General features: G+C 46.7%; 1 protein-coding gene across 1 annotated transcript in view; it reads left to right on the top strand.

Moving 5' to 3' along the window:
* Positions 1–18,730, top strand: part of LOC133966842 (anosmin-1) — a 41,584-nt gene that overhangs the window by 13,088 nt on the left and 9,766 nt on the right. The window contains exons 3-8 of the mRNA XM_062401878.1: positions 8,937–8,999; positions 9,382–9,604; positions 13,340–13,524; positions 13,823–13,952; positions 16,183–16,388; positions 17,866–18,010. Of these exons, the coding sequence (XP_062257862.1) occupies positions 8,937–8,999; positions 9,382–9,604; positions 13,340–13,524; positions 13,823–13,952; positions 16,183–16,388; positions 17,866–18,010 (952 nt within the window). The remainder of the gene's footprint in view (positions 1–8,936; positions 9,000–9,381; positions 9,605–13,339; positions 13,525–13,822; positions 13,953–16,182; positions 16,389–17,865; positions 18,011–18,730) is intronic.

An 18,730-nucleotide genomic window follows, 5' to 3' on the forward strand; every position in this document is an offset into this window, starting at 1 on the left:
TGCGGGCTGGGGCGGGGTGTCTGGGTGAAACTTCAGAGTCATTAAGTATTAAGTGAACTGCTATTGCATTCCACAGCAGACAAAGAACAATTCTAGCGGAGCTGTGTGGGCTTCTTTTTTAGTTTTTTTTTGCTCATAAATAAGGCAGGCACCTCTGATTGTGGGGTAAATGTATAATTCATGCACTGCCCCTCCTGCTCCTCCTCTTTTCCTTCTCACTTTCTGCCAAGCGATTCCTTTTCAGCTCTTTGTTGTCTGCGCCCTCAACTGCATTTAAATTAATAATTAAAGTAATGCTCGGAGGATGCCTGTGACACCACCTGCTAGGTTACTCACCGTCTCCGAGCCCCGCGCTGAGAAACAAAATAGAGTCTTTAACCGTATACATTTCAGCTCACCCTGGAATAGCTGGACCGCTACGATGTTTTGCTTGGTTGTAAATATGAAGGAATTACGACAGAGGCAACGTTGGGATCTTGTGTCCTCTCTCAGGGCTGTAAAACACTTGGAGATTTGGAAATACGGGAAATTCAAGAAGACTGTATCAGCTCTTGCTCTGAATTAATTAGCACATTTGGAATTATTTGTATGACTTATATTACAGATAATACAAAGTAGCTGGCAGCGCTGTATATCAAAACCAAAATTTACATTTAAAGAAAATATCTCAATGCTTTATTTCCATATGGTTACTGGCACCTTCAGGGAGACTGGGAGCAGACATTCACCAATTAGCTCTACACCTACACAAACATGCACAAACACACAGAAATAGACCACCTGGATCCCATGCGGGCATCATGTGCCTCCAAGTCAAGGAACAGATGAGGTGCACGGGCACTGACATGCAGTAATTGTTGTCTCCTCGCTGTGAAAACAGCAACACAGTAGGACGTGTGGGTTTGTCTGTTGGTTCGCAGAGAAAGAGAAAACCCCACGGCAACCGCTGCGGTAAAGGTTTATCTGAGACCAAAAACGTATCATATAAACTTTTATTCTGTCTCCTTGGAAGCATCATCACTTTAAGACGCACACTGAACTCTGGACATTTTCCTTAAATTTCCCAGAGGGGCTGTGTGTGAGAAAGCAAACGTCCGAGTCAGTTGCTCTGGACGCTCTCCGGTACTTTTCCTGCCAGATCCTTAAGTAAAATGTCTGAGTGAACCCGTGTGAGTTTCTAACACAAAACTGGAAGAGTACAAATACCTCAGGATGAAAATTAGGTGCTATACACAAAGAAGATGCTGACGAAGACAGCGACAAACTTGGAAAGACAACGAGTTTCAAGTTTTTCTCGACGCCGTGGCCTGCTTCCTTAATAATCGACCCAGGTGCTGCTTATGGACTAGTACAGTTACGACATTAACATCTCTCCTTTCTGATCAGTTATAAGATAAGTGTGCTATTTAGATAAGCAGCCATCCTCTTACTAGAAAACCTGACGGGATGTTTGTCAGCACTTGTGTGAGCTTGCTCTGTGTACGGTTGCAAATCCACTTAATCTATTCGATCTGATCCAGCTCCCCGTCTGCTCTACACCCACCTGTGCGGAAACACGGCAGCACAGACATAAAACACACAATATCTAATGTGCTAAACACACCGTGAGGTCACGTTGGGAGTAGTTTAATACTGTGTGTGTTCAGTGGGGGGATATCGCTTTCCTGATTTACTCGCTATATTTTTTACAATCCTTCAGAACTTAATGGCCCGTTGGAAAGACTAGCTAGCATATGCTTTTACACCCACTCCGACACTTGATCAAATTTATTTCATCCTGTTTAACCTGCAATGAAGGTCTCTGTGGGAATCAACTGAAAAGCAGCTATGAGGGTTTTAGGCGTGTTACACATTTTCAGTCTAAAATAATAGTCTTTGAAGGGTTATGGATTTGGTTTGAAATCCAGCCGGCTGTGGATTGTGTGAAGCAGTTTGGAGAAGAGCATGTGCCCCGAATGAGAATGAGGCAGAAAACAGGAAACCACCAAGGATAGTGAGGGTTGGACAGACAGGGTGCCGAGACACGTCCACTTTGCTGTGGACAAATTAAAAAGGTTTTTCATTCATCTGTGTTTTCAGATTCTTCTCAAAACGTAAGTGGCCATTCACAATTCATTTGAAAAGGATGTAAATTCTCTGATTTTCCTTCCTCTTTCAGGTTTAATAGTTCAGCCTTCTACCACACTGAAGAAATAGGGGTTGTTGTGAATACATGGCCGACCAATTCAATTTGAAGCAAATTACAACACATTCAATATTTTAACGTTTACAGAAGAAATTAGCAATTGAAAAACCAATCAGCAGGATATGAGATAGTCAAAAATAATCATCAGGTGCAGCATTATAAGAATTACAGCTTTTTTTCGACCTGAACACCAGGAAATCTCCCGCAAATTGGGTCCAGACATATTATAGAGTTTGCCTTTCAAATTCTTTTTGGGAAATACTGTGTTTTTGTTTACAGTGTCGGCTATCACCAAACCTCTCGAATCACGTCGTCTTTCCAAGTTGACATCTTCATCTGCGTTTTTATGTATCGCGCCCAGAACGTGTTAGGGAGGCACGCCCACTCACGCCCACATTTTCTTCACAGAGGCTCACTGGGACGTTTTTCGGGCATTTAACTGGGAGGCCGGCAGGAAAAGTTCTGGAAAACATCCAGAGCAATTGACTCACATACAGCTCCTCCAGATCATTTCAGGAAAATGTCTGCAGTTCAGCTCATGTCTGATCATGTAGTACCTCTTTTGTGTTTATTTGATGTGTCATAAGGCCTAAACACACCTCACGGTCACTTACATACTTTTGTGTTGTGTTAAAATCAATAATATATAACATATATATATTAACACATAATCAATAATAATAATTCAGCTATATCAAATGCACAAAACAGTCTAGATGAATAAATGAGTTTGATTTGAAGGTCATAAATTCCCTGTGTTGTGTAACTGAAGTGTTTATTTTGGGCAGACTGTGCTGGGGAGCGGTGGCACAACTTCAAAGAGACATGAAACTCTCCCTGTTGAATCATCAGAACAAAAGATGAGAGCCACACCGGGGAAAAATCTTGTTTGATAAAACATCAGATGTGTGTGTGGGGTGTGATCGCTTCTGTACAGTCAGTCATGGTGGTGCTGCTGTTTGCTTTAGTAACTCAGCTCCACCTTTTCTTTCCCTCCGAATAAATTGGAATTTCTTGCGTAAAAAACAGTGAACTCAAATCCTGTCTGCAAAACATCTATCGAGACCCTGAGTCTGTGATTGTCATATTTCATTAAACACACGTCCGCGCTGATTTAGTCTTCACAATCGACAAAACATGTGTCAGTGGCATCACCTGCGTTGCATTGGTTTTCTATCAGCTGTGACCACACGCGGGGGGGGGGGGGGGGTCACAGGAAGACCACAGAAACACGGCCACGTTACACCGCTGGCGAGCGAGAGCGCCCTGGCTGTGTTTGTGAAAGATTTATCACATGATAAAAAAGCTCATTCTTTGTCCGCGCTGCAACGTGAGCCCGCTGTTTTTCAAATGTATCTACTTTGGAAGGCGTTTTGGAAAGCGTCCACTCTCTGAGCACGAACACGCCGGCTTAGCGCAGACAGAAAGCCAAAACAGAGGGAAAAGATGAGTTTCAAAATGGATCTGGATTAGAGAAACGACACGGTCTGACTGTGAGGGAGGGAAGGAGAGGCAGGGTCGAAGAAATGGGAGCGGAGAGGAGATAAGAGGCGAGCAGAAGCTTTGGATGTGGAGCGGCGACGATAGCCTGAACAAAAGTGAAATAGAGAGTGAATACTGGGAGTAAATGCCTGTTTTAATAGAGAAGGGAGCGGAGCCCTGAAACGACTCGCTCCCGGATGGGTCGATAGATCTGAGCAGAGAGCAGCTGAGTCCGGTCACCGGGAGTGCGAAAAGCGCCATGGCAGCAGAAAGTCGCCATAACTCAATGAGACGGGGGGGGGGGTGTGAGATTTACAATGTGGTTGATCAACAACACAGATCCCTTCATATCTGTCCCCCAGAGGAGCCGAACGCTGCGGCTCCGTCTCGAGGGCCAACAAAGGCACCTTGTAAATATCTGTTGGCACCGCTTCGAGCTTCACGCCCACCGTCAGGGCCGCCGTCGATGAATTTCAGCTCCCAGATGTCATCTCTTGAGCTCGAGAGAATGAGGAGGAGAACGCACTAGGGACGGCCACGTTTCAGCAGACTGCGTAGACGCAGGGAAAAAGCACAGGTACACACATGTTTTGTGTCTGTCAAAATGTAATTTACATAACAACAGTAGCAGTCGTAGACGTCCGTGACTGTAGAAATATGTTCGGGCAGTATGGGGTAATGTCCTCTGTTATCAGCATGAATTACGGCCCTGTCTTTTATTTTGTACACAGTGTGTATTATTGAGCCCTGGGGGGAGATCCTGACTGGTAGCACTTCATGCTTCATTAACTCAAAGAATAAACAGTTGCATGACATTTTATCGACGCACTTTTTCATAGTTTATGTTGTTCCAACCACTCGCTCGGAGGCAGTTAGCCTTTTATACGATAGGCGGAATAACCACGCTCCTATGAGGGAGAAAGGCTGTTTTATGCACAGACCCCCCCCCCACCACCACCACCACCCACCACTTCCCCTTTCCTCCCCCAGCTTCACAGCCCCGTCCCCCCCCAAGCCAAGCCCCGTCCCCAGCCATGACAAACTGAAGATGGGCTGTGGCGTTGGCCGCCTTTCAGCCCGCGACTCTCTCATCGGCCCCCACAGAAAGCCTTTCAGGGTGCCCCAGAGTAACAACTGCTGCGTTTTATTACGGCGTGAAATGGGGAGTGAAAGAGTGCTATGGATGTTCCTACTTACCCATGCAGAATGTGTCACTATTGGGCTGGAAGATAAGAGGACAAAGGGGAAATCAGCCGCTTTTTGTTGAGACTAACAGATCCGAGGCCATAGAAACGACCCCTTTGCTGCTTGTTTATATCACAGAGCAAAAGAATTTGAGTCTTTTTCAAGGCGGAATTTGCCAAGATATATGTTAACATCTCGGAGGATAATTAGATGCATTATGCTATTCAAACAGATGGGAGCTGTGTTACCAGCATGGGAGATTCGCTTCAGGGAGACCCAGACATTGGCACCCAAACCCTGCCGATACACTGTCCAGCTCAATTATGTTCTCTACTCCACTTTCTCTACCACTGTTCCAGGGTGGGTTTCCCAGCCTAGTTCTTGGAAGTCAGATAAGCTGCTTTCAGACTTGAAGTGAATCCGATCATTTTCTCCGTAATGTTACAAAGGGGCTGTACGTGAGAACGCAGATGTCAGGGTCAGTTGTTCCGGACCTTTTCCTGCCAGACCCCCAGGAAAATGTGTCAGTGAGCCCAATGCGAGAATACAGAATTCACAGCAGGCGATTGTGCTTGTTGATGATGTTTCTAACGCGCAAAGGACACAAAAGTCTGAAAAACGCTATACTACCATAGATGTGCTAATGTAAGAGGGCTTTAAACCACCTGTATTCACTGTTAGGCTGCAAATGTCCCCTCACTTGTTCCCATTGATTATTTAAAAAATGTACTCATGCAGTAAGTTGTATGGTTTGGAAGTGGTTTTGCTTTTCTTAGTTTTTCGCAATTAGCTCCTAATTGGTATAATTTTAGCTTGCCAAAGGCTAATGTCAGGTTTTTGAAAAGAAAGTAGAGGTTCATGATTCTGGATGATAAGGGTGTGTACTTGCATGTGTACATACAATTTCAGAAAAGCTCTTAGAAAGTATGCCATCGCCCTTTCCTGATCATGTCTCTGGCAGCATCGGTGCTTCAGTTTGAGACGGAGCGCCAGGCTGTGTTAATAGGAATCAGGGATTTGATTGATGGGAGCACCTTTGTAATTATATCCAGTCGTCCTATTTGCTTTGGCAAGACATCTGTCGTCGGTCCTCCTCTTCCCCGCTTAAATGTCAGGTTGTGGGTGTGGCTCGGGAGAGACGATGACAGATTGTCAGGTTTCAGCACACCTGCAGGGAACTATCACTGCCTCGACAGAAACGCTCAGAGTTTTCTTAAGAGTGCCGCTTACGAAATATCCAATCGTTTAGCAAAAGCAACTCTTGTGATAGTGTTATTTTCAACTGCTCCTCCAGCAGTTTGCGGCAGTTTGGAACTTCCTCCCCCAGAATCTGGGGCCGCGAGGGTGAGACGACACTTAACACCCAGCCAGCGTACTGATCTGTGTTGTAATGTCCCCGCTACCCAGTGTGCTGTGTTAATTCCTGCCGGTTGGCACGCAAGCCCCGGCATCTCGAGGTACCGCCGGTTCTATTTTCACTGGTGCAGTTGTGATTGTGTTGAACCAGAAAGAGACTCATCCTCAGGGAAAGCCATTGGAATGCATTCAGTTGGCGCACACAAGATCTTTCAATGAGTAAAATGAGCTTGATCCCCGGGCTTATGTGTGTATGTTCAGTGATTTGTAGAAGGGATTTGGGGGCTTTAACATGTGCGTCTACTGGCAGAGTGTCCTTTAGACACTGGTGCACGGCACAGTTACTGCCTCAAGTCCTCGTCGCTTCTGCACGGTGCTCTTGTGAGGCCGCGTCCTAAGCTTTTACTCTCAGTGGACACAACTGAGAACAGAATTAATGATGTGAGGTCACGATATTATTAATAGCAGATGATGATGAAACTGGAGAGGCCCTCTCTACGACGAGGCGCGACTTGGACATCTTAAATCTCAGAGGTGTTTCTTAGCGGTTTCACCTGATCAGCTCGGTAGAAACTACATTAGTCTCTATCGGAGCTCTAATCTGTCACACCCACTGCCCCCCCCCTCCGAGATGTCCCATTTTGTCCTCCGACACTTCACTTTTTATAACACCGTGGTGATATCTATACTGCCGTGAAGTAATTAAGCAAATACCCTTTACCAAACCTCCTCCTCCTCCCTTCTCTGAGCCGACAGTTAAACACTCAACACCGAGTCCACACAGGGATCCCGGCTGCCGGAGACGAGGCTGGGCAGCGGCAGCGAGCTGAATAAGCCGAGTGTAATTGGGCCCTGGCAGGCATGTGCTACGGTCGTGATTGCAGCATGTTCCTCCAGAAGCAAGGTTTATGTTTCATCATGCGGCCGTCCACTGCACTCCATAAAAAGCAAATAAACTTTTCACTGGCAATGGCATAATAATGACAGAGCTGTGTAATGAGTGAATTAAAGAGTCATAAATACAGCTCTGGCCCCCTGACTGAGATGTGAAATCTCTTACATCAGCTCTGTGTTGAACACACTCTACAGTAGGCGCCCTCATTTAACCACTCCACCTTGCATAATATTTTTTTTTATCCGGCCAAAACCGGCGCTCCTCTGATGCCCGATCTCCACATTGTCTCTGTCCTTGTCTCCACCTCTCACTGAGCAACATTGTGGATTGTACCAGACAATGAATGGAGATGAATGTGCTCTAATGTACTTTTCTTATTGGCTGAAACCATACTACTACGTTTTTCAAAATAAAACAATCAATCTCTCTCCATACTGATACGCCTGAAAACTCGAGAAGAAGAGCTAGCCTACAAATGAGAAGCTTGAATAAGTTCTTGTTACCTGGGCATGTAAGCAGTTGATGCAAAGACAGAATGATGAATCAGCAAATGACATGAGCCAATCAGTGAGCGATTATGAGCGGAATACGTCTGAGGCGAACTTCAGTTCAACTTACGGGAACTGTAAAAACTGATTGCTATTTTGAATTAGCATATATGTGAAAGTAACCCTAACCGGGGGCCGGCAGCGTTTACAAAACATCTCTGTTTTATCGGCTCTTAAACTCTGCCGTAGTGTAGTCGCCAGGCGCATTCGTAGCAGAGCTTGTGTTTCCAAATGAAAACGTAGCCGTGCGGATGTAGCCGTAGCGCTGTAGCTGGTGCAGGAGTCTAAAAGAAACGGAGCTGACTAAGTGACTTTGGCAGGTCTCTGGTTGGTGTGGTTTTGGCTGCTCCCATCGCAGCACAGAAGCGGCCTGGCAGCGGTTTGTCTGTTTGAGTGAACTCGCTCTTCTCTTTCGCACCCCGCTCTCAGTGGCCAGCAACAGGAGCGCACAAGACCCCGGCTCATTTCAGCCCCATCCCGACACATTCCCCTTTCCCTGTGGCAGAGCTATGCCTGATTCTATTGGACATGCATGGACTTTTTGCGTTACATTACGCCGGCTTTTTGTCGACTGTGATTCGTTCAGGGTGAGCTCCTGCATATAAAGCGAGCGGAGTTCGACTCGATTGGTAAAACTTTCATTCAACATTTTTTATCATCCCATTATGTTTGGCGAAATGACTCCGCGCTGCACTCACACTGAGGGCTTTCTTTCATCCCAAGCCTGTGCCAAGCATTCAGTAAATCTGTTCCACGTGTTTGAAAAAAACAGGGAATCCCAAGAACATTAAACCAAGTGTATCATTTATTAAACGCTCGCTGCTCGGCGTGGTTAAGAGAAGGGTGTTTAGTGCCGGTGCCAGAGAGTATCAGGCCCAGACATGAGCAGGAGAAGTGGCAGGATGAGAACGAGGCACAGAGAGCATCGGAGGATAGCAGTGTTGAGGCACGGAGCAGGAATCTCAGGGAGCAAAAGCAAAAGCATCAATAGGTTTCTAGACACAGGGAGGCAAGTGTGTACCTGCCGGCTCATAATGGACAACCACTGTGCCCCGTGTTTGCCTTTGTAGAGGATGGTTCGTGACGGTAAAGGGGGGGGGGGGGGTCTCTGAAACAAAACAAAAGTGTGAGTGGTTGTTGTGGACGTGGGGGGGGGGGAGGAAGTGGCTGAGTGAGGTGCCTGTCAGGCAGCCAGCGCTCCAGCTCGGAGAGCACCATCTCTGCTGCAGCGGCTCTTTCATGTGCCTTGCTCTTTGAAGAACTGACACCCTTCTCCTTTTCACAGTGCCTGGAGCCCTGCAAGGAATCCTGGGACCTGAAGGAAAACCAGTGCCAGGATTTATGTGAGGTATGTCACTACCACAAATACTGTGGTTGCCTCAGACTCGAGAGTGTTTGAGCCTCTCAGACTTAGTGGAAAAATTCAATAAGGGGGAAACTTTAGGAGCAGTGTGAAGTAACTCTTTTTGCACTGTAACGACACACACACACACACACACGCACACACACACATTCTCTCTAGGAGGATAAATCAAAGCTGCTCAATGTGCTCACCGCTCCAGTGAGTCATGAGCTGAAATGTAAATAGGACAATCCCTGTTAGCTCACAGAGCTGCCTGTTTGCAGCCGGGCAGGTTGGTCTTAAAAAGCATCTGACATGTATTTTTCCTCCCTTCCTCCCTCCACCTCCGCTGCCTCCTCCTCCTTGTCACCGTTCCCCCTCTCCGCAGCCTCTCTTTCCCAAGAAGCACTACGAGTGTCTCACGAGCTGCGAGTTCCTGAAGTCGGTGGAGGGCGTGAAGCAGGGCGACTGTCCCGCCCCGGAGAAGGCCAGCGGCTTCGCGGCAGCCTGCGTGGAGAGCTGCGAGGAGGATGGAGAATGTTCGAGCGTGAAGAAGTGCTGCTCGAACGGCTGCGGCCACACCTGCCAGCTGCCCAAAAACCTCTACAAAGGTAACGCTCAAGGGCGATTACACTCAACGTTTTTAGTGTGTCACAGTAAAATCGGCCCCAATAAAATGTTCTTTAAAGTTATACTGCTTTTGGGAATGAGGTCATCGTTACTGTGTGTTAGGGCTGAGTGACATGACTTCAAATCCCGAGCACAGTCATTTCAAATCGGATGTCCCAGCTGTGCACATCTTGCGCGTAGTAACAAGTGAGCACAAAATGAACATATAGCAGAAACCCAACAGTTCGTAAATGCACGAATTGGGGAAATAATTAACCGAGGTTAACTGCCATGAGCATGATTGAGTCGGTTAGATGCTATAACTGTTGATTTGCGATACATTCTCAGTTAATTGCTGACCACTTCTGTGTGGTTACTTACTGAACATTGAGATACGTCATATGTGTTGGATAACAGTGACGTAAAAAGTGTCCGATTGTTAGACACAACAAATCATCTTTTCAGTGAATCATTGCCCCGCTCTGTCTTCAGGAGGGATTAGACGAACACAGTTTGCCATCTGAATACTGGATACACCTCCCTCTCTGTTTTTCCCCGTTGAATAAATGATGTTTAATGTCTGGTGACGGTCCAACACAAACGTCACGATTTTAACGTGATTAAGTTTTGCAGTTTGCATAATATTCATAAATAGCGTTGCACCAATCGACCCCTCTTCATCAAATGTTAATTTGAAATTGCAGTGACGTAGATTGCAGATTGTCTTGCTCAATTTTTAACGACCTGCTCAGCATAATGAATCCCTTCTTGCGCTTCACCCACACAGCGCTCTAGTGCTGTTTCTGTTTTAAATCTGATTACATCCTCTGTCCCGAATTTGCCGGATAAGCTCGAGAGTTTCACAGACACAGATGTATTCAAGAATCTTTGCTCCAGTAAAACTGTTTAACAGCCGCTGCCCAGGGCGGCCTGACGATCTGAGGGTGCCGAGTCATTATGTGAGAGAACCGAGTGCCCCTGAACTTCGAGATGGGAGCTTGGAACTGCATTACATACACTATCAGCGCACAATTGCTGGCCGCCCGGGGCCATAACAAAGTCGAGGAGATGCTGTAGTGAGAGCACTGAGTCCAAATCGAGCTTTGAAGTGCAACAGTGATAAACTGTAGCTGCTCTGAAACACTCTGCAGTGAGTCCAAGCCTGTTTCACTGTGCACACTGTAATTATCAAACAGCGGCAAGAGCATGCGATTTGTGGAAGAGCATGCTGGTATTTACTGTACGTTAGATTCTGAACGATCCCGAGGGAGGTCACGGTGGATGCCACGCTCTAAAGGTGAACAGCACGTTAATCGAGGGGAAGATGAAAGCGGCCGTAACCTTGAAAATGTCAATCCGCCCACTCAATGCAAACCATGCTCGGCGCCACAAGACCTTCAAATCAAGCAGCCTCCACTCGCCGATTCAGTCCAAACCTTGAGCTCGTGACGGGTCGCCGCCAGCGCTGCCTTCACCCTGGATCAGGTCGAGCGTGTCGGTGAAAGTCCAGATGGAATTCCTGTCCCAGTCCTCGGTGTTAAAGGTCTAATTAGCTGCTCATGGTTTGAAGAGCGAAATTGTTTCTATGTGTGCACCAAGTGTGTGTGTGTAGCCTTCACCGTGATGAGCTGTGATGCTGGAAGCCATTAGCAAACACAAGCGGAGAGAAATGGAGCGTTTCCCCCACTGAGATCACTCTCAGATGTGCGTGAGTGGGTGTGCATGTTCAGGTTGGGGTGCCCGGCCCATGTGCATGTGTCCCTGATGGAGGGAAAGTGCACTGATCAGGACCCCACAGGGCTTTTATTTTGTTGCAGAGCTTCAATAGAATCAATAGAAGAGACGCTGTTACCCATCATCCGCTGCTCGGTTAATGTCATCTCAAAGATGTGTTTGTGGAGGTGAGCCACGGAGAAAGATGTGCATGCATCATTATTGTATTAGGGTCTCGCATGTCTTTCATTTTCTCATCTTTCTCTCAATAGTTGCCTCCATTCCTTGGAAGAAAAAGTGCCACATGTGATGCAAACTTAACTTCTCACAAATGTTTTCTGCACAACTCTGCACTTTATTGCGAAAGCAGTGGAAAACAATGACCCCGGGGGTGGTGGTGGCTGTAGGAGGTAGTTCAAACAAAAAATATGTGAACAATTTGAACGTCTGTCGGAAATTAAATTCAACGATATTCACACTGTCACAACAAGTCCGTTAATTAGGCCGTCAGTCATCCGCCGTTTACCTAAAGTGCTATTTGTAGTGTTTACCTCAACCACTGTAATTAGAGCAGCGGTTGTATGACGGTATGTGCGTGAGTATTGAAAATTATATTCCTGGAGTGTAATTGTTGGCGGGATTAAGAGATGAATGGACGCCACGCTCGCGATCGTGCCTCAGCAGCAGTTACATCATGGCTGCGAGTAAACGTGGGGCCATTGAAGAATGAGCACCGTATGATTCTTGGACTGAACCTCACCCCGAAAGCTTTCCTTGGAAAGGGGGAGCTGAGGGAAAGTGTGTTCTTTTCCCTGCCACATATTGTGTAAGAGGGGCTGTGCGTGTGCTTTTGTGCGTGTGATTTGTGTTGTTGCAGGGGAACTTGTGCGACTCTGTGGGAAGATGAGTTAAGACAGAGGGGGGGGAGAGGAATGCTGCGGTTACCTTGGTCGTCCGTTATTGCGCCGAGAAGCGTTTGTTCGCGCGCACTCACACACTCGGCTGCGGAGCTGTGAAACCGCAGTACAATGACCCCCAGCTGTTAGCATGCGGAAAGCTGTTATCAGCGGGGACACAACAAAGCACTGACTCCGTATGCATGTGGCTCAAGGACCCTCCTCCATCTCCCAGGATCTTGTATGTGTCAATCAATCACTTTCATGCGCGGTGCACGGAGACCGAATGGAGATATAAGGAGCTGAAGTGCCCTGCATACACAACGCAGTCCTGATGGTGTTTACCCACAGGCTGTGCAGTAGCCTTGGTCGGCGTCGGTGCAGTTGATAAACGCTGAGCGATGGTGGGCAGCCCGGCGCCGACAGTGGCCCGGCGTAATTGTCTGAAGTGTGAGGCGATTTATTGAGAATTGTGGGATGTATTCAGCCTCCTCCTGTACTTCTAAACTCACTTTTCCAATCTCCATCTCATTATCGCTGTACCCGACGCTCAATCAACAACTCACTACGTCTCCAGTGCGATAAATTCACTTGAGAGAGGCGGGCCTGACTTGGCTGAGTGTTTGGCCCGATCCTGCACTTTATAAATCTCAAATTTATTGCACATGGCCACGTCGACCTTCGACTGAAAGGCTGAAGCTGGAGTGCAACGATGCAAACACACTAAGCCTATACGGGCACGTGTTTTTGCACTTGTGTAGTTTGCGTGTGCAAGAGGGTAAAGAGAGAGACGTTGTGTATGCAATCTCACATACCTGAATACAAACTATGTGTATCATCGCTAAGAAGCACGGCTAATAAAATACATCGCTCCGGCCATGAAATATCACAATCTGTCACAGTAGGGTGATGATGCTGTTGACCCACTGCATGTATTAAATCACGGTGAGGTCATGTCTCATTTTTCAAACCTGTATCTGCGCTACACGGATGCTGTCATTTATCTTTCCACTTTGCTTTCACACTTGAGAGGAAAACAACAAATTTCATGTCGTAGTTCATCACTCATTTATTCGTACGGTGGCTAACGGCCTTTTGCGCTACCCTCTTCCTCGTCTGCACTTCTAGGAGTTCCACTGAAGCCGAGGAAGGAGCTGGTGTTTTCGGAGCAGCCGTCGGGTCAGCTGGATATCCGCTGGTCGTCCAAGTTTAACATATCCGTGGAGCCCGTCCTCTATGTGGTGCAGCGCCGCTGGAACTATGGCATCCATCCCAGCGAGGACGATGCCACCGAGTGGGACACGGTGGCACAGGTAGGAATCTACATGTGAAACCCTGTAGCAGAGCAGTAAGATAACTAAAATGCGTCAGTCTTTTGATGGGAGTTGTCTCACAGCAGCCGGGCCACATGCTACAGCTGTGGAAGTGCTGCACCGCGCCGACAGACTGTTGCACGCGGTTTCACATTCCTCACAGCCGCAGTGTCTTTGAAAGTCCTGGCAGAGAGAAACTCACACAGATGACTGATGTGGAGCCACACTCACGTGGGGCTGTGACCCTGCATGAACCCTGACCCCTGTGGTTTGCTCTCCTCCCCATCTGTCCCCTCAGACCACAGAGGAGCGCGTCCAACTGGCCGACATCAGAGCCAGCAGATGGTACCAGTTCAGAGTGGCTGCAGTCAATGTCCATGGGACCCGCGGCTTCACTGCGCCCAGCAAACACTTCCGCTCCTCCAGAGGTCTGTGTCTGCTATGTACATATGCGTGCGTGTGTGTGTGTGTGTGTGTGTGTGTGTGTGTGGCCTTACTTTGTGTGTAAGATCCTGTTTGACACCCACTGCCCTCCATTTGTTATGGTTAAGACCTTGGAACAGGTGGAGCCTTTGGCAAAGACTTTTTAGACCTGATCTGACGTCTTATCTGTCAATTCAAGCTTAATTCTGGGTGGTGAATAATACATTTGCATTTTATCCGTACTTATTTTGCATTTTGTTGTTCAGAAATGACACTTTTTATTCCCCTGGTTCACATTGCACCTCTTTAGAGAGCTGAAACACATATTTTAAGCATGAACAGAGGACACTTTTTGTGTGCTCCACTTCTAAGCTTTTCACCCCAAGTGCTCTGTTTACCTGAGGCTAACTGATCATTGTTAAGCCAAATACACATTTATCACTTTATCACAGATAAATTGTGAATAACTATTTCATCCCCACACATTGACTCACTGTGCTAAATAGAAAAATTCTTGTCAATGCCAAGTAGAATCCAAGTAACGAGGAGCGACTGGGTGAGCAGAGCATTTCTTCCCGGTGGTGCAACCAGATCTTCAGTTATGTCTTCAAAGGAAGGGTTTTCCCCTCTTTACACTCCTATAAAATGTAATATGTCTGAATTAGTCAGGATATTGCAGGTTTCAAATGAATGCAAGTGTTGTCTTGCTTCGAGAGGGGGTGACGTAACCGAGGCAGCCTTCAGATCTCAGCCACAGATTAGCGAGGGTGAGCTCTGATGCCATTCTGTGTTACCACTCAGCTCGCCTTCCCTGTATTTTCAGTGTTAAATGACGCTAAATACACGTGTTGTCTCACAGATGGCATTTGTTAAAGTTATGGCCAACTGTCATGTGGTTCCGAGGGATTACAGGTTTGTGAATATGATATTTTGTCTAGATTGCATCAGATACAGAGCTCTTTTTTTTGTTCGCATCAGAGGCAGAACCCTTTGTGCAACATGAAGAAATTGAAATGGCTGAGGTAGCAGCTTTGAATTCACCACACATGGACCACTGTACATTTTTTCACCAGGTTGCAAGAAACTTTGAAATTAAGATAAAGTTGTTTACCACTGAAACTCTGGCAGAGATCTTAAATATGAACCATGCTCTGCCAAATACTTAAAACCTGTGCCAAATCCTGAAAGTATAGAGTTCGGTGCGTGTGTACGTGCACATGTCGACCTGTCCTGTCAATCCTTCGTCATATGTTTGCTCCCAAGGGTTTTGCGGTTGGCTGGCAGGCAGATCCAGATACCAGGTGGGGAGAAGCATTCTGCTATCGGGATGAAAACTGATCTCCAATCAGACCAATAAGTGCCAGACCGCTGATAGATTGATGGGAGCCGTCATGGACTTGATGAGCTCCTGGCCATTTTTGGTCATACCATTGTTATTTATACAGCCCGGCCATATCATCTGATTGCAATTTTGCACTACTATACTTAAAGGAGCAATTTGTAAAAGTCGGACGCTTATTTATCTTGCACGGCCAATGTCAGCCGGTATGCAGAGCCCGATGTGTCCAATTTGTGTTATTGGACCGGATTAAATGTGTTTTCGGGTGGAAGAGGGCACGGGGAGAGGCGAGCCAACTGGGCTGTGGCGTGAATCATTTTCTCATTACAGGCCTATTCCCTCCGGTCTGGTGTCTGGCATGTGGCCCTGCCTGTCCTCCTGCAACCAGCAGCTGGGTCGCAGCACATACGTAGTGGCTCAGAACCAGCATTAGTGTGTGGGGACGCATATCCAGTCACACGCAAACACACACACACACACACACACACACACACACACACACACACACACAGTTAGCGTACAGGAATGCTGAGCGCGGAGCCAAAGTGAGCAGCATGTGTTTGTTAACCCCTGACCTGCGCTCTCCGTCCTGTTGAACGCTGTCATGGACGTGACATGACACCTGTCATAACATCTCACGGCAGATTGTCAATGGAGGACTAATTAGTGTACACAGTGTCACACCGCTCCCCCCCCCCTCCTCAACGGCAATGCAAACCCACGAGTGGTGAAAGGTATCTTTAGCCTGTGATACACTCAACCTGAAATTGTACCCTCAAAGGAAACCGCCTCGGCCCAAGATTTGTCGTGTACAAGAACCAGAGACCCTCCTTGCCTTCCTCCCTAAATGTCCACAGATGTACAAAAATATTTCTGTGTTGCCGCTTTATCCTCAGATCCGTCCGCCCCCCCCGGCCCCACCAGCCTGCGTGTCACCAACGTGACGCTGGGCGACGAGGGCCTGGTGACGGCTCGGCTCAACTGGACCCTGCCGGAGGAGCCCGACATCCCCATTCACCACTACAAAGTGTTCTGGAGCTGGACCGTGCCCACCAAGTCCACGGTGCCGTCCAAGAAGAAGAGGAGAAAGACCACCAATGGGGTAATCTTCTCACCCTGTCTTAGCGACTGTGGTTTCCATGGTTTTGGTCACTTACAGCAATGAAAGAACCCTTAAACGCACTGTCAAGCTTTAGAAGAAAATAGTCCTTTTTTATAGTTATAACTTACGATTTGTGTATTTGCGTTTCTTAAATATCTCATCTTGTATTCTTCATATTTTTCATTTGGTATTTTGGCACTTTCCTTTTCTCTTACTCAGTTTTTGCAGTTTAAAAAAAGAAATGGTATTGGTTTATTTTCTTATTTGTTTCTTATAAACATAAATCTCTGTAATTTTAAAGTCAAGTGGTGATAAGTATAAGTACACACACAATCCCCCAACCTATTATCTTCTACTTGATACAGTGTATTTAAGTCAAGTGGAGACTCGGTAAAACAGGATACAAAAGCTGAACAACATCCAAGAAAAATGTTCCTCTTCTCGATTCCTATTGTCATTATCCCTCGGAACAGTTTAGTTTGGATATTGAAACATTCTCAAGTATTTTCTCTGGCCGGAAAGAAGAGCTTTCAGGGTCTTTTGTCCGGGACATGTACCCCCCCCCCCGACACTTGGGATCACCTAGGAAGGGTAAATACACAGTAATTTGGTTTGGTAATGCTCAAACAAACAGGCAAGTTAAGAGCTTACAAAGTTATTCTTCCTGACTCCTAATCTCACAGAACAACATTTTGATAGTACTGTAAATAAGGTTTCTGTTTCTCCATTAAAAAAACAAGACAAGTATATTTGCACTATCTCAGATTGAAGCAGTCATAGAAACACATTTACATCAAATTAACCTTAAAGATACATTATTATTACTCATAAATCCTCACATGGCTGAATAAAATGAGTGTTTAAAAGTTTTGGAAGCCACAATATATCCAGTAACATGTGACCTAATGGCACATACCTGTGGCTTGGTATCTGTGAGTATATTTCATTAGAGAGCGGAGCTGAAAGACATATTGTCTAGACAGTGCACACACACCTCTATAAAGTCTTCTCCTGAATTAGTTTTTGAAATGCGTTGCAGATGTGGCACCGGGGAGATAGAGGTGGGAGACACCAGACACCTATTGATACATGTACTACTGGTTTCCACTTTGGCACCTTGGGGGTTTAAAAGCAGCCTGCTGGCAGAGGAATGTCAAAACACGCACAGTCAATAACAAGAACTCATCAAGCTCACGCTGATGGTGGAATGCTGCAAGTCAAACACAGCGAGGAAGCCCTGGGAGGCTCTGATAACATGGCTCCCTCACGAGGCCCTGAAGGCTATCTCTTCGCCACGGTGCCTTCCTCAGCACCACATGTGTTCTCAATAAGCGAGGCTTTCCCACAGGCCCCGAGTTGGCCCGGGCTGAGAGCTGGAACCAGGAGCGGGACAGTGACGGGGCTCAGAAGGGAGGCTCGAGTGACAGTGTGGTAACATACGCACACGCCAACTTCCCAGTGTTTTCTGTTGTCGCAGGCTCAGAGCTGGGTGGATCTGGAGGGACTTCAACAGAACAACAGCTACACTGTGGAGCTGCAGGCTGTCACGTACTGGGGACAGGTGCGGCTGAAGAGCTCCAAGGCTTCTCTCCACTTCAGCACCGGCCAGAATAATGAGTCAGGTAAACACTGGTGCTACTATTCTGTTCAGCTGTCAAACTTGTTTTTAAAAGTCTTTGTCAGGCAGTCAATTCATCCAGACCGAAATATTTCAACCAATATTGGACAGATTCTCTTTAAATATTTATGCAGACATTTGTGGTTCCCTCAACACTTGGGGGGAGATCCCCTGACGTTGACTTGTAACACTGCCATTTGTGGCTTTTAAAGGAAAGGTCTTGACAACCATGGATTGCGATGATTTGAGGTAGAGGCATTAGTTTCCTTTATGTCTGTTTGTAATAATTTTGATCCCCTGATTTTCCTCTAGGGTCATAATGTAAAAATGTCCCTTTGTCCTGTATCTGTGAAGTTTCTCCGTTATCCAGGTCATGGTTCCTTCAGGAGTTGCACAAGTGAACATGGGCAGCTGGCCTCTCATTCAAGAGGCTTCTTTATTTATAACTGACTTGTGGGAACTTTCCTCAAATATTCAACACCAACTCTGACCAACTTCTGCAGCTTATTGAAACCTCCACCTAGTGAGTTGTTGGGTCCACTGTTCAAGGTGACCTACCCCTGCTATTGTGTGATTCATTAGGGCCACATGGGGTGTGGATGGATTTTGAGCTTCATGGAGAAAGTACATAGGCCAGAGCGTCAGACCTAAAGTTGGTAACTGTTAGGCTTCTCAATGTACAACTCCTGAGGAAACTTTAGCCAGTACTTTGGTTTATGACCTA

Source organism: Platichthys flesus, chromosome 13 (assembly GCF_949316205.1).
Source record: "Platichthys flesus chromosome 13, fPlaFle2.1, whole genome shotgun sequence".
NCBI lineage: Eukaryota > Metazoa > Chordata > Actinopteri > Pleuronectiformes > Pleuronectidae > Platichthys > Platichthys flesus.